This window comes from Nyctibius grandis, chromosome 7, assembly GCF_013368605.1.
Source record: "Nyctibius grandis isolate bNycGra1 chromosome 7, bNycGra1.pri, whole genome shotgun sequence".
Taxonomy (NCBI): domain Eukaryota; kingdom Metazoa; phylum Chordata; class Aves; order Nyctibiiformes; family Nyctibiidae; genus Nyctibius; species Nyctibius grandis.
The window spans coordinates 1,189,690-1,205,005 of record NC_090664.1 but is presented as its reverse complement, the minus strand read 5'-3'; the positions used below and the strand labels follow the sequence as shown (position 1 = coordinate 1,205,005).

At 39.4% G+C, this 15,316-nt stretch overlaps 1 protein-coding gene across 15 annotated transcripts in view; it reads left to right on the top strand.

Moving 5' to 3' along the window:
• The window catches only part of CLASP2 (cytoplasmic linker associated protein 2), a 145,769-nt gene that overhangs the window by 51,834 nt on the left and 78,619 nt on the right, over positions 1-15,316 (top strand). For all 15 annotated transcript variants that reach the window (XM_068404633.1, XM_068404629.1, XM_068404625.1 and 12 more), the window contains one exon: positions 6,279-6,425. In XM_068404633.1, the coding sequence (XP_068260734.1) occupies positions 6,279-6,425 (147 nt within the window). The remainder of the gene's footprint in view (positions 1-6,278; positions 6,426-15,316) is intronic.

Genomic DNA, 15,316 nt, shown 5'->3' with positions numbered 1-15,316 from the left:
GCTTTTTTTTTAAAGACACTAGTCCACTGGAGCTGCCTGAAAAACTAGCATGTGAAGGAATATGTTTGGCTTCACAATTGGCTTTGGTTCATTGGGGTTTTTTTTGAACCAAGTTGTATTATTTAGCTACTTTTGTCTTTGGTATTTTTTATTCCCCCTGCCCTGCATGGTGATGATACAGTGGAAAAAGGCGTCTCTTTTGGTAAAGAGTTTGAGATTTTGCTGATGAGCATCAGAACGTGTTGCACAGGAGATCACAGAATCACAGAATGTCAGGGATTGGAAGGGACCTCGAAAGATCATCTAGTCCAATCCCCCTGCCGGGGCAGGATTGCCTAGACCATATCACACAGGAACGCGTCCAGGCGGGTTTTGAATGTCTCCAGAGAAGAGAATGGTTTGTCAGCACTGAATCATAGGTACAGTCGCCTCCTTCGGGAATGCAAAGAGAAACAGAGGAGGTACCATGAAGTAAAATTAAATCCATCAGTACGTGACCTCATGTTACTTCTGTCACTACGCTCTTCTGAAGAACCATACTCCATCATTGTGGGAAGCACATTTTTGGTTTTGAATGAGGATTTGTGTCCTAATGGTTCCAGATCCCTCTACCTGCTGTGGCACAGGGAGAATGCCCAGGAATTGTGTCTTTATGGTAGTTCTAAAGCATCTTAGCCGCGGTTCGGCTGCCCAGACTTAGGTTTCTGGTGCCACTTGAGACGCCTTGCAGTGTCCACACTAGCCACGTGGAGCAGACAAGTGTGATAGGAGTCCCACAAGAGATCTGTGCCCTTCTGGAATGTCAGCTGGCTGCCAGACGGGATACCCAGGACTGTCTAAACTGGTTTTAGATGACTGTGCTTAGGCAAATGAATCCTGTCCTTTGTGTCAGGACAAACAGATTCGGGCTGTGTGGAATGCCTGATGTGTAAGGGATAAAGTGCTCACTAAATGATGTGGGACATTGGCTTGAAGTGTGGATTAGAAGGATCAACGAACCTGATGCATCTGTAGTGCTTGCGGCTTCATTTTCATGCTGGACAGAAGTTGTCGTAGGCTGCACCAGTTCATCTGGAATTGAGCTAACGATCCAGTCCCAGATGTTCCAAGTCATTGATGCAGCCTGTGTTTGTGGATCACTGAAGGGAGACCGGCAGGCGGTGTCTTGGTGGGCGCAGGATGTGGGAGTGACTTGGGACATGTAAGGAGTTCATCTACTTGTCATTGTTTTGCTTGGGCATGATTTTGCAATCGTGTCATTATAAACAGTTTGTGGTGTGAAAGAGGAACTGTTTGCAGTAGTTCAAAAACATTTAGTATGTGTTAGCAATACTTGAAAACAGATATAGGGAGGGCATGGTTTTAAGCCAACGTTTAAAAGCAGTTTTATTAAAGATGCTGTGTTCTCTGGTGTGACTGTTGTCAGTCTACTGTAAAATACTGCCAGTTGGTGTTTACAACCCTAGGGGTGTTAGATATGTAAGATGTCGATACTGATGCAGTATCGAGGTTTGCCTTTATGGCCAGCTTTAGTTCAGTGTTACTGCAGGGGGTCCAGCTTTTTTCCCCCTGTGGTGTTACTTGGGGATCTGCTTTAAGATCGATTCATTTCTGACAGGCTGCTTCCCAGTAGCGTGAGTAGAATATAGATCTGTTTCTACAGCCATGTAGATTATACTATATTTCTTTCTTCTGTTATTGACTGTGACTTATAAAATGTTAGATATTAAGTGTCACATTAATGCTATGAATCTTAAGACCAGCTAAGGTAAAGGCTTGAGTTGCAGTAACAATAAATATATTTAAATGTAATTTTCTTTAAAAAATATTTTTATCTCATAAAAAGTTTTAGATTCTCCTTTCTCTCTGGATACATCTGTAATTACCCTTATTGCTCTATATTATATATATATTACATATATTGCTCTAACCAAATCACAGTATATACACAGTTGTTTAGAAGTGTTTAGCATTGGGAGTACTAGAACGTTCTTTGAGTATCAGGTTTGATTGTAAATGCTTATCCTTTGATATCTCTGAATATTTTTAAAAACAGATACTATGTATTTGTAGTCTGGCCCCCAAGAGTAATGCTACAAGGCACAAAGATGTCTTGTATCTTTTAGTTATTTTTAGTTTAAATTGCATAGTTCCTTAAGGACTGTAGTATTTAAACCTTTGCGACGGTTCAGAGTTTTGGTCTGTGTTTCTAATTGAACAGGTGTGTCTGGATTTAATCTTAGACTAACTTTGGTGCACAGTACCTGCAGAAGACTCCTCTGTGGTACAGTTCACTGTCCTCTACTGAAGAGAAAACTTCTAATGCTTGGAAGTTGAATCTTGTGTCTCTAGTGTTTTCAATACAAGAACAACCTTTTCTTCAATTTTCTTTTTTTTCCCCTGCTTTGAAGTTGTTCATCTGGACGAGAACCTGAACCAGAGTGAGAACATTTGCTACTCATCAGGTTTCTTCAGGAGCTTTTGGCAATAGTAGATTCCAAGCTCTTCTCTGTGGGGTGTGCTTACCTCCAAAACTCTTCTTGCCCATTGTGACTTAAAATGAAAATACTGGGTACAAGAGCAGTCCTGTGAGATTTAACTGAGGTTCTGTGTTTTTCATTAATTGTGTTTTTTATTTAAGATATTCTGTACACTGCTAGCAATTCATACAGCTTTTTATTCCTGTTTTTAGTAGCTTAGAGCTTTCGTGTAAAATACTGTTTGGATAATGCTTTCTCAGCTGTCAGGTGTATTTGCATATATATTTTATACGCTGAAAATTAACTTTAAAATTAACTGGAATGAAAATTATCTAGCCATTTTAGAATGAAAAAGTGTTTGCATCCTTCACATAGATTTGTTTTGCAATATCAATGATATTTAAGCTTTTATGACTTCTGTTGTAGAAATTAATTTTGTGGACCACACAAAACTAACCTGACAGTCACAGCTGGCTGCTGACAGCACCCGTGGCACGTGGGCAGGCAGGAGCTCCAGCCCTGGCCCATTGGCTGCGTGAAGGCACGTGGTAACCAAGTTTGGCTCAGGTGGTTGGAGCAGGACCGCACCTTGATTGTACCCTGTGGAGTAACGGTTCTACCTCGAGCTGGGTTCTGTGTGCTGAAGTAGATGGAAGTGCTTTTGGAAGAGAGAGACAAGCGTATTGCTGCGCATGAGTGAGAGCACGTGGGAAGCAGATCATACATCATATAACGCTTGTGTTTCATAACGGCTGTAAATACAGACTTCAGGGTTCAGATCTTCACCAATACTGTTAAGCATCTTTCTGAAAATGGAATGTCCCTGAAGATCACTTGGAGTTATGTTGTTGTTAAAGCCTAGGGAAATAAAAGTGTCAAGGCCCAAAAGGGTGTGGAAAACCTCTGGTTTCTGTAAAAAAAGACAGTACAAAATTTTCCTGCTCATGTTAATTTAAAAACAAACCCACAACAAAAGAGTCTCAGCTGTGTAGATAGAATTAATAGGATTAAACCAGATCCTGTTTACCCTTTAATTTTATACCATTATGGTACTGTGCTATAACTTTGGAACACCTTTAGTGACTGTACTTTAATTTTAAATTTATTTTAACACAAATAATGAAAAGTCCAGTTAAGAGCACCCATGTATCGCTGGTTAAGATCAGTTCTGTGTCTCAAAAATACTTACGGATTTGAAAAAAAAGAAGAATTTATTTTAGAAGCTAGGTTTTATGTAGGCTAAGAAATTATATGAAACTATTTCGTAGTGTAGGTTTTTAATCCAGTGTTAACGATGTTTTAAATGTATGAAAAAAATATTATTTACCTAGGCAAAGTAATTTGACAGTATTACCAAGACCATTGTTTGATATATCTTATAATTTACGTAACATCAGTAGCTGGGAATGTTTGCTTTGGCATTTTCCTGAAATTCTAGTTGTGCATTGGGGTTGAGCAGTAACTTCTACAATTCTCCATCTTCAAAACACCTTGGTAATGAAGAGCTTGGTAACAATAACATTAATTCTCCTGAGCCTTTGGTTCCCAAAGCACGCTGTTGTTTGGGGTTGTTTACGTTTGCTTTGATTAGGAGGTTGTGCATAAATGAGCAAGCGCTCATGTACTATTTTTAAGATTGTACTACAAATAACTTTATTTTTTCAAAGGCTTCTTGTGCAGTATTTGCATATCAGTGCTGCGTTGTGGTGCTGTTGGATGGTAACATGGAAGTCTAGCCTGTTTCGTTACCAAACTTAAAAATGCAGCAACAAACCCATTTTTACTTGAAAAGCATGTTTTCACTTTCAGTCAGTTTTTATGACAGCGTGTTCATGTGTCAGTGTTGATCTGTTCATGCTGTTTAAAAATCTACAAGATATTTCTTAACGCTATTTTAAAATTACCTGTAACGTTACAGGTATCCGAGATATTAACCATTCCTATTTACACTTCCATTGTAGCCTTTAGTTCATTGCACTGAATCGGGCATTTGGATTAGTGGTTTTCCCTGTTCAGAAAATCTTGCTGCCTGGTTCTATTTAAGATCCTGAGAGCAGAAGCAGCAGGAATCAAGATGAATTCTGCCTGAGCCCCTGCGCCGAGCCGGAGTGCTGTTTCCATGGTGACCCACAGGATAGCGGCGGGGAGGCTGATGCTTCTTCCCCAATTCGGAGAGTTTGCGTATCCAAGCACGATTATTCTTGGCCAGATTCTCTTAAAAACCAGTGTTAGTAGGTGAGGGGGAAATAACGCTTGTGAAAATTGTCCGTGTACATCGAGGTGTTGCTTCTGGTGGTTTGTTTCTTCTTTAATGGTGACGATTTGTTAGTGCAACGCGCAGCTTTTCGCTGATGCTGGAAGCACGTACCAACGATGGCAGCGGTGATCTCGGCCGTGTTAAATGCGGGCTGTTGTAACGTGTGATGGTGCTGCAAATCCTGATGGGCAAAACCTTGCTGTGCCCTTTTAATGAAAGCTGCCTTCCTTTGGGAGGCTGCGTTATTAAACATAGTGCCATTTCACTGGGAGCAGGTTCTGAATAAGCAAAGGGTAAATAGTCACCATCCCAGAGATAGCAAGGCTTTGCAATTAATTTTATTTTTATTTTTAGAAATGGCAGGTTTTAGAGCAGGTAATATGCTAAATGGGTCTTTCATTACTGTAGTGCAGCTGCGTCTCAGCCTCGCCCATTTTATTTATTATGGGAACCACAGGCTGATATATTTCCGTGCTCAAGCTTACAGATAAATCCTTCTTCCCTAACTGGACTTAGAAACCATTACGTTCTACTGCTGGAATATGTTGGAGGTTTTTTTTTTTTTGAGGGCTGAATATTTTGTATTGAGGCTTTTATTTCGTCACTAGAGATTAATTTCTTTCTTGATTAAAAATACACAAACCTGAAATTAGAGGAGAGAGGAGTGCAAACCCCGGAGTATTGTCTGCCTGTCTAATTTTTTTAACGAAGGATTGGAATAGTGGCAGATACGGTGTGTGGGAATGAATTTATTTGCATGGAGAATTTTCACCTTTTCCTCTGGCGGTGGCTCCCAGAAGATGATGTCACCTTGCAGCTCATTGGTTGTGCGGCACCTAGTGCGGGGAAGGGAGAGAAAGATGCCGGCACAAATCTCAGTGGTGGATCTGGGGTGTTTGCGAGCAGTTTTGGATAGAACCTTTGATTAGTGTTGAGAATTTACGGCGTGTGGCCATGTGAGGTGCTGGGTCTGTCCTAGGGCGAGGGGATCGAAGAGCTGTCAGAGGGATGAGGCGGCTGATCTGCAAGAGGATCTGTGATTGTGAGTTGAAAAATCTGGGTGGAAGGAAAGAGACAGGGAGTGCTGGTTAGACACATTGTGGGAGGATGTGTAGCAGAAAATGCATGCATGAGTAAAAAGAAAAGGGAGAAGCGTTTGTCTTTGCTAGACTGGAATGATAAAAATTATATTAAGGGCTTTCCTTTGGGGAAAACGTTCAGAAAAGGGCAAAAATAATCTCTGCAAAGATATTTTCCCTTTGTGGGAATGAATGTGTAGGATTCATTTTTATGTTCAGTTTTATGGTGGTTAATTACGAAGGCAAAATAATATTGTATAAAAACTTAACGTGTAGAAAATGCTGTTTATTTCTCATTGTCATTTTATTCCTAGGTCAGAGAGAGAAGACAAAGTGATAAATATTTGGTTTTATTTATATATTTTGTGAATTTCTATGAAATGTGAAGCAGAATAGTTGCTTAGGAAATAAATATACATCCATTCTAATAGTAGTATTTTTATTTAATGTATCCTTTTCTAGACAAAAGCTTTGATGATGAAGAGTCAGTGGATGGAAATAGGCCATCATCAGCTGCTTCAGCCTTCAAGGTTCCAGCACCTAAAAAGCCAGGAAATCCTTCAAACAGTTCACGAAAGCCAGGATCAGCTGGTGGGCCTAAGGTTGGAGGTAATGTAAAGCTATTCAGATTCTAACCGGTGTTCCCAGAAACCTTGCTAGAGCAGGCACAAAACAGAGAACTTTGGAAGGTGATGTTTAATTCATGACTGCAGTGTTTTTGCAGAGCTGAAAACAGCAAGGGACCCTGTTTTATGTAATTATTCATACGTAAAGGTGTGTGCATGTCTGTCTGTTTTCGTGAATGTACATTTATCTTATACAAGCCTTTCATGTTATAAACAAAATTAACATCTGGAGACAGCAATTGTGTTGGTAAAATGATTACATGGGTGCCTCTTTGATGGAATTCACACATCACTTAACGTATATATAAATATATGGTGAAATTCTGTAGTAGGTCTGTGTGGATGAAATTTTTACTGTAGGTCTGCAGTGTTTCACGTGGCTAGAAAGGACTAGCCATCAACCTGAATGACTTTTATTATTATTCCTTTCACTGCCAGAGTATTGTGAAATTGGTTGTGAAAGATAAAAAACGAGGGCCAAAACCCTTGCCAGGATTTTTTTGCATGGTGGAATTCAAAGCAGTATAACGATGATGCTTACTAATTATGATCTGTGAACATGGACATCCGCATTTTTTTAGGGCGGGGGTAATCTAATAAAAGCAACTGTTTACTGCTTAAGAAGTGACAGCTTTTTTGGTGGTTCATGCACACATTCAGAAAAACAAGTAACTAAGTGGAAATATACCATGCTTCAGGTATGGCTTTTTTATGAATAATTGATTCTTTCAGTAAGGAATTTTTGTAAGAGTAATTTTTTCATGTTGATGTAACATTCCTTCATGTGAACTGCAAAGCAAAGATAAAATTTGAAAGAAGATACACATGCCAAACAAGCTGCCTTAAGTGTTTTCATGTTAATAAGATATAGCTAATGTCTTTTATTGTTTTTCTGATGTGATCTTCAGAATTCCTAATAAATTGAAAAGATTCCCATAGGGGCGGGATCAACACTGCCATAGTGTAACTCAAAATTGATAGCAGTATGAATCAGAAAGTACCACCTGAAAGACTTCCTAAAGGAAGTTACCTCCTGAAATTAACTCTTAGTGTTTATTATTATTACACAAATAAGTAATAGTAATATCTCCTTTAATCTGAAGCGTGGTGTTTCTGGCGTGCAAGACTAACATATATAGTATCAGAACTGAATGCTCAGGATTCCTGTTTCTTTCAGTATGTGCTTCTTTTAATAATGTTTCATTAAATATAGATGTTTTTTAATGTAAAATTGTTTTTACCTGTAGACTTACACTTTACATGCTCTGCAGTAAAAGATGAAGATAGGAGAGCAGGGGACAGGAAATAAGAACAGAATAACCACTTGACTGATTTTTCAGTTTATCTAAAAATTCACTAGTAAAGGACATAAAAAAACAAAAATTATTGCATCGTTTTTCTTCCTTTCCCTATATTGCCAAACTTCAAAAAATTAAAATGAAAAAATACCTGGAATAAGGACAAAATCTAAGAATGCCAAAACCAGAGCACTTTGGTCATTACTTGGTTTATTCTGCCTCCTTTCAACTCTGGAAAATACTGAGGAATGTTCACGTGTGCCATCTGTTCCCACTCTTTTTTCTATTGTGTCAGTATGTCTGCAGTCAGAACTTTGAAAATTTAGGATTAAACGTTTGTCCTTTATAGTGTTGATTAAATTGTTCTTTGAATGCTTGTCTGTAGCTGCATCTGTGCTGTTGTTGTGCAGGCTGCTCAGGTGCTTGACCATGGAGAATTTTTGCCTTAATATTTTGTAGGAAATGTGTTATGCCTTGTATTCTTCACCAAATGGCTGGAAGGTGGAAACTTGTCTTCCAGTCTTCAGTTGTTCTTGACTACCTCTACTTCTTTATCTTGCTGTCTTCCAGGGAGAAACCTTTACAGGTCTAGTAATCTGATTGTGCACACATTTCTTTGATTACATGCAACTATATGCTTCCTAGTTTAATTCTTCTTTGGTGTTTTTTTCCCTTCAAGTTTTCCTTGAGTTGACCCTCAGTCTTTGTAGCATTTTCCATATGTCACCATTGATCAGCAAGACTATTATTGCTGTTTTAATTTTTAGCAGCTGGTATTTATCTTCATTTTACTCCTGCTCATTATTTGTATCTTTCAATGTTTTTCTCTATCTCTGTACTTTTTTTTGAGGTTACCGGTATTTAAACTAGTTCTGTCTGGTGACAAGCTTGCTAGCAGATACAAATGTTAAATGTCTGCGCTAAGAGAGCCTTACCCTTCTGCATAGTATTTACAAATCCTGCATCTCCTAGCCTAATAAGAACATTAATGTAGATGCCAAATGTATTTCTTAATCAAGTCATAGTCTGTTCCAGAAGTGAGGAGTTTCCCATAACATTATTCATATGAACAATGATACTAGGTCAGACAAGAGATCTATATAGTCCACTGTCCCATCTGACAGTAGTCAGAAATGGCTACTAGAGAAATGGAAGTGAACAGGGCAAGTGTCTAGAAGCACACTGTAATTACAGGACGAAATGCTGGGTTTAGAGAGCTTTATTCCACAGAGAGCCACGGTCTTTGGAGAGTCCAGTTAGGGCAACCTGTTCTGCTTATTCTGAGACTTCATGGATCTTTATGGCTACAAACAAACCATGATCCTCTTGCTCATCCACTTTCTGTAGGGTCTGCTTTGCAGGTGCCTAAAGGACACCTGGTATTTTTCTCCAGACTCAAAATTGCCATCTTCGTGGAGCAAATCTATGGTTCTGGAAGTTGTCTGCTCTTGCTGATTTATTAAGGGTCTGCCATATCCTGCAGTCCGAAATCCTTCTGCTCACCACTGCATTCCAAGCCTGTAACCAGTGGGAAGGTCATTTCTCACCTTTCCCTCATAAGCACTGGCTACACATATTTCAGGCTCATAACAGCTCACCTCATGGTCCTGCCACCTTTTGGTCCTTCTTGCCCTAGTTTTCCCTGACTCTTTCATATATACATGTATACATACTAAGAAGTTGCAGTTCAGCCTTGGAGGAAGAAGTGGCAGCAGCTCCATTAACTGTGTTGTTCTTTCTTTCCTTTTCACAAAAATCTTCAAAGTCGTGTCAGTGACCCACAGCTGAAGCAGCCCTTCGCTGCAGATTCTTCTCTTCAGGCTTCTATGACCAGGCAGAATTGCTAGTGCAGGTAGAAATTGTGTTGAGCATAGGCTGAGATTACTGCAAGTTCCATTCATTTAAACTGCCTTTTACATTCCAGAGATCCTTTTCCTAGGATATTGCTTTAGAAAGATGTCTTTTCCTGTCAGCTGTAGATGACAATAAAGGAGGTACAGCTTTTTCCTGGTTCCGAAAGGGAGTGGAGGCTATGCTGTCTTGAGACTAAGAAAATTAAACCTCTTAGCCATGCTGCTCGCTTTCTTTTATGCTGATATCTGATGAATTATACCTCAGATGCATATGCTTGGCTTTTCATTATGTACTCCATGGAGATGTTTCTTATTGAAGAAATGGGTAACTCTACTATTGACCAGATACTCTGTTCAAGTGAAAGGACCCATCCAATATGCAAAAAGAGATTTTTTTTATTTTTTTTTTTTCTTCTGTTGGGCACTTTCCATTTAATGTAGGAAATGCACTTTGGTGGCACTGGAAATGCAAAATCGTTGTCCAGGAAGGCAGGTGAAACAGCTATGTACATTAGAAATAGCAGTGTCCTACTCGGGCTGGAATTCTCTCTCCTTGTGCTGGGAATGACTGTGCAAGATCTTTTCCTGTCAGCTGTAGGGTTGGGAGAGCTTGTAGAACTTGTGCATTTGCTGACAGGTGTGATTAAGTCTGGAGAAGACAGCTTGACAGAGAAGTATCAGAGCAGGCAGCCTCAGCGGGGCACTGCCCTGAGAGTAAGAAATCCAGCAGTCTCTTTCTCATCTGACTTTACTGCTGGGAGGTGTTCAGACACTGACCTTCTTGCTTGTGATGAATGAGAAGTGATGGGTCTTCAACTTAATGGGGCAGTGCTTTGTTTGGCATATTTCTTATTCCATGGTCAATACACTTTCAGGAGTTAGTCCTTTGCCAGGAACTGCACAGCTGATGTACTTCTGACACAGTTGCTTGCAGCTCTTCACTCGAGGGGCAGAGCCTCTGGAAATAGCCCTTTGCTCTAAGGCCTTCTGACTGAGAATGTGCACTCTGTGTGTTCTGCCCTTCCAGAAGTGGATACTCAGGGGCTCACTCTTGGCAGTATGGCAGGCAGCTTTTCAGTTGTAAGGGACACCATAATTCAGAGTGGAAGAAGACTTCAGTCGAGTATGTTAGCCAAATGAGCTGTATTCTTGTCCCTGCGCTGTTCAGGATTTCTTACAGGGCTTTGGCAGGTTCTCTTGCAAATGTGAGCTCCCTGTTCCAAGTCTTCTAGGGAATTGTTTGCTTGTATACTATTCAGAAGCTTTATGTAGCCTGGATGTTAGTAGGAAACCTCAGTATGTACCTCAACAAGAGGACTGGCCTCTTCTTTTCCCAAGATGCCAGTTTAAGTTGGTAGTCTCTAAAATGGATTAAATGTAGGAATAGTGGTACTTCAGTAGAGCCATGTGGTGTTTGGAAGGAGAGCTTGCTGATGAAACCCAATTGTGACAAAAGTTTGTGTTAACTTTGTGTTGTACGTTTTATGAGCAGCTGTGTAGGGCTGGAACATCATTCTTAATGTTGTAATTTGAAACAAGGTGGACTTTCTACTTCTTGCAGTTGTCTTCAGTGAGAAGATACTGCATCATGGATTTTTACCTATGGTTTGTTGGCTTTTTTTCATCTCTAGTGTATTGGCCTGCTAGCATTGTCACACCTTGCTTACTGTTTAACACTGATAACGTTGTTACACTTTTTGGAACAACCTGTGTTGCTTTAGGATGAATCATCCAGTGACAGAACAGCAATGGGAATGTTATAAATTCAAATGTTCATTATTGTAACTGCTGTTTAAAAAGGTATTTTGGAGTAGGAATGTTGATGCCAAGTGTGAAGGCTATGAAGTGAAACCCCAAGGACATAGAGTTGTATTTTTTTTCTGGTAAAAAAAATACGTGTGTGTGCAAAAAGCATTTTTTTCTAACATAAAAATTGTGATGCTGCCACCTTTTCTTAAACTGTTCAAAGGATCTGATCCTCAGTGAAGACTGCAGCTGTGCCAATCTGAGGGTTGATGCTGGCATTATTTGAAATAACCTTTAGTTTTAGGATGGTCTTAATTCTTAAAAAAAAGCCGCCTCAAGTTTGGTGATTACTCAAAAAACATTAAAAATATCTTCTTTTAGGTAGAACTCAAGTAACTGGAAAACTTGGGTGAACGAGGTGAACAGTTTTGGCAAAAGAAGGCTGTGAGAACTATAATAACACCACGTGTTTTTTAACTGCAGGAACACACTCTTAACTGTAGGAAGCTGCTCCCAACTTTAGGAAATCTAAGTTTAGTTTGTGTATGTCTATGGTGTGTTCTGTCAGCATCATAGTGCTTTCTTTTTTTCCTTCTCAATAACAGCAATACAGCTCTTTGCTGAGAAGTATTAAATGATACTGATTTGCTGCTTTTGGCTCAGTTTCCTAGCAGAAGACATTTTGAAGTGTTTAGAGGCTTTAGCAGGGAACAGTTTAAATGGAAAGGCTCTGCGTAAAACAAATGTACTAAAAAATGGATATTTGTCTTCTCAAATCTTAGCCAGGGGAAGTTAACCTCATTAAAACTGCATAGTGTAGTTAAGAAACATTTTTGTTAAAAAGGCTTCAATAATTGTGGAACTGTAAATACAAATTGTTAGTGAATGGACTTGAAACAGGGTAAACTCATGCTTGCTGTATCGATTGTCTTCAGACTCATGAAGACAGTTCTGTGTTTGCTTGCACCAAAAAAAGCTTCATAGTGATCAATGCCCAAGGGGTTTTTTTAGCTTTTGAGTTCTGCACAAAATAAGTTCAGGAGTCTTTCCTCATTTATTTAGCCCTCACTAAGTGATTTCCAAAGTGTCTGTATTTGTCACGTAAAATAAACTAGGATTTTTTTTGTCATTGTTTTGTATTGGCCCTTTGTATGACACAAACTGCTCTGAGATAACCTTGGTCAGCAAAGCATCCCTGACATTCGGTGGCACTTGCTTTCCTTTTTGGTTTCCAGGTGGTTGTGAAATTCAAGGATTTTTCTGCAAGATCCCATCTGAAATCAGCCTTTTTGTCTTTCTGAGCAGCCTTTGAGGTCAGCCTTGGCTATCAGTCTGAATCAGAGGATTTCTTACAGAATGCCTTTTTGCTTCCTCGTCCCCACAGTGAATGGCAATTAACTTCCTTCCTGAGAGTTCCTTACCCTTGGGTTGTTGGGTTGCAATCCTGCAGTCATGAACTGCTGCTATTTTAACCTAACCCAGAATTCACATAAGGAGGAGGACTTCCAACTTTCCAGGTTCTCTGAGAGTTGTTGGTGGTTGTTGTTGTTGTTGTTTACTCCCCTGAACAGCACTTCAGGAGAGGGTTTCCTTGCACGTGATCAGTGATCTGTCCTCCTTGGCCATTATAAATGCTTGTCCAGTCACTGGGGTTTCCATTCCTCTTAACAGGTACTTTCCTTTGCAGCTAGCCTCAGCAAGTGGTTTGGAAAATCAACCTTAATGAGGAATCTGAATGAGAATAAATAAACATGATAAATTATAAATTTATATATGTACACACACCTATACATATACCTTCAGAGAATTTATACGTGTTCATAATTACTGTTTATTAGTCTCCATGTTTTCTATGCGCCACCCAAGGACAGGTGCCAGATAGTTCATACTACTACAGTTTATTTTGCACTAATTTCTAGAAGCTTCAATTGGATTGCAGGATTATTATGTTCGTGTAAGCATGATAGTGTATCTGATAGTCTTCTCTCAAAAGGCTCATAGCCTAGAAAGCAGATGACAAATGGATAAAATAGGAAGAGACTAACAGTGGAGCAGAAATTAAGAGATCTGGAGATACGAGCTGACCACACTATGTAACCTTCTTTTGACATCTCTACCCTGTGTTGTAGTCCCAAAAGTCCTACTAGCAATCGTGGTGGTACCAGGCAGCGATAAGAATAAGGAAGACCACCTACCCCTTGTTTAGTTTGCTAACATTGAATACTGATTTTTTTCAAGCAGTAAGAAGGGGAAGCAGTTTGTTTATATCTTCTTATGGGTGAATCCAGAAGGAAAAAGAGGAAGGAGGGAGGAGGAAGCTGGACTGCAATCAGCTGACCCTACCACTTTGAGTCCTTAGGGACGGTGGCTGTGTTACGGAGTAAGCAAAGACAACCATTCCAAAACATCCCTGCATTGCTGCTTTGCAAAGTAGCATCTCTATTTGAGAAGCAGGGAATGTAGAAGCATAAGATGCAAATTATTTTTATAATTTGAGTAGAGAATTTTCACCAAAGGTGAAAATATTACTTGCAACAAATAAATGTTCTTAAAAATATGAGTGAAAAACAATACTTTAAAATCAAATCAGTTTGACCTTCTTTCACTAGTGAACTTGTAGAAGTAAAAGATAAAAATGTGTTGTCTAAAACATGTAAAAACTGTAGTTGTGTAGATTGCAGTGACAGGCAATGTTAGTTCTGATTGTTCTTAATACAGTGTCTGTTTAAATTTTTTCAGAAAAGAATGCACAGTTGAAGAGAACTGACAACAGTAATGAAAATACTATTGTCAGTTCTGAAACTGTTACACCACAACTCCAGAAATTCACAGTATCCCAGACCAGTCTGTTTTGCCACACAAATTATGGATGATACAAATGAACTGTTTGTGTTCCTGGTTGCTCTTGGTAATTTCTGTAATGTAAAATAATTAGTGCAATTTTCCCTATTCAGGTGTAAAACTAGGAACAAATCACAGTGAAATGTAAATATTAGGTTATTAGAAAGCTATATTAAAAACTGAAAATAAGACTAATGCTTATAAAATTAGCATAACTTTAAAGCTCACCTGTTGGAACTGGCTGAATGAGCCAGGGTCTCAAATGTGCGTTATTTTAAGTATTTGTGAAAAATGAGTGCCAACAGAGAAAGGAAATACATGAGTGCTTTGAAAGATTGCTGTGTGAGCATGAGCATTGTGCATGAGCTGAAAGATGACTGTATGAGCTTCCAGTTGAGTAGAAACAGACATTAATCCATGGTGAGATAAGCCTAAAAAAAATCAGGTATCTGTATTCTTGCTGCTTATGGAACTGCTTGTTTTTTTCCACACCCAGGGTTTGGTCTTACCTAAGTATGCTGTCCAAACCTCACACTGAGTAAAACGCTATTAATGTCTTTGTTGTATAGTTGTCATATTTTCTGCGTGCTTCACAAATGCTTGTGAAGTGAATTTGATAGCGTGCCTGTGAAAATAAGAGGTGGTATTATTCATCTTTTATACCTGTGAAACTGCTACATAGGAATTGAGGCTAAAGTTGTCGAAACTGTGCATTCAGGGTTAGGAATCAGCTTCAAATACTACTGACTAAATTTTGTAGAGAATGTAATATTCAGTACACAATTCCAAAGGAGTTTTAATGCTCAAGAGCATCTCCAGATTTTAAGGTATGCATGCTGGTGCAGTGACGTTCAGTCTCTTCAGTCCACGTAAGAATTATTTTGTGCTTCCTCTTGGTACGAGTCCTGTATTTGCTCCTTACTAAGTGGCACACCTCAAGGACAGAGATGTGCTAGCCTAGTGGTTGAACACCTTGCACCGCCTTCTTCCTTGTAAGCACGTGTTTAATTGTATGGAGAGATCTGCTTGGCATCTCAGTCCTCAGAGACAGCACGCTCACTTGCTGGGTGGAAACTTCTGTTCGTGTGCAGTGTCCCTGGCACGTAGGAGGAATGTTTTAATGAAGCAGGCGTGAT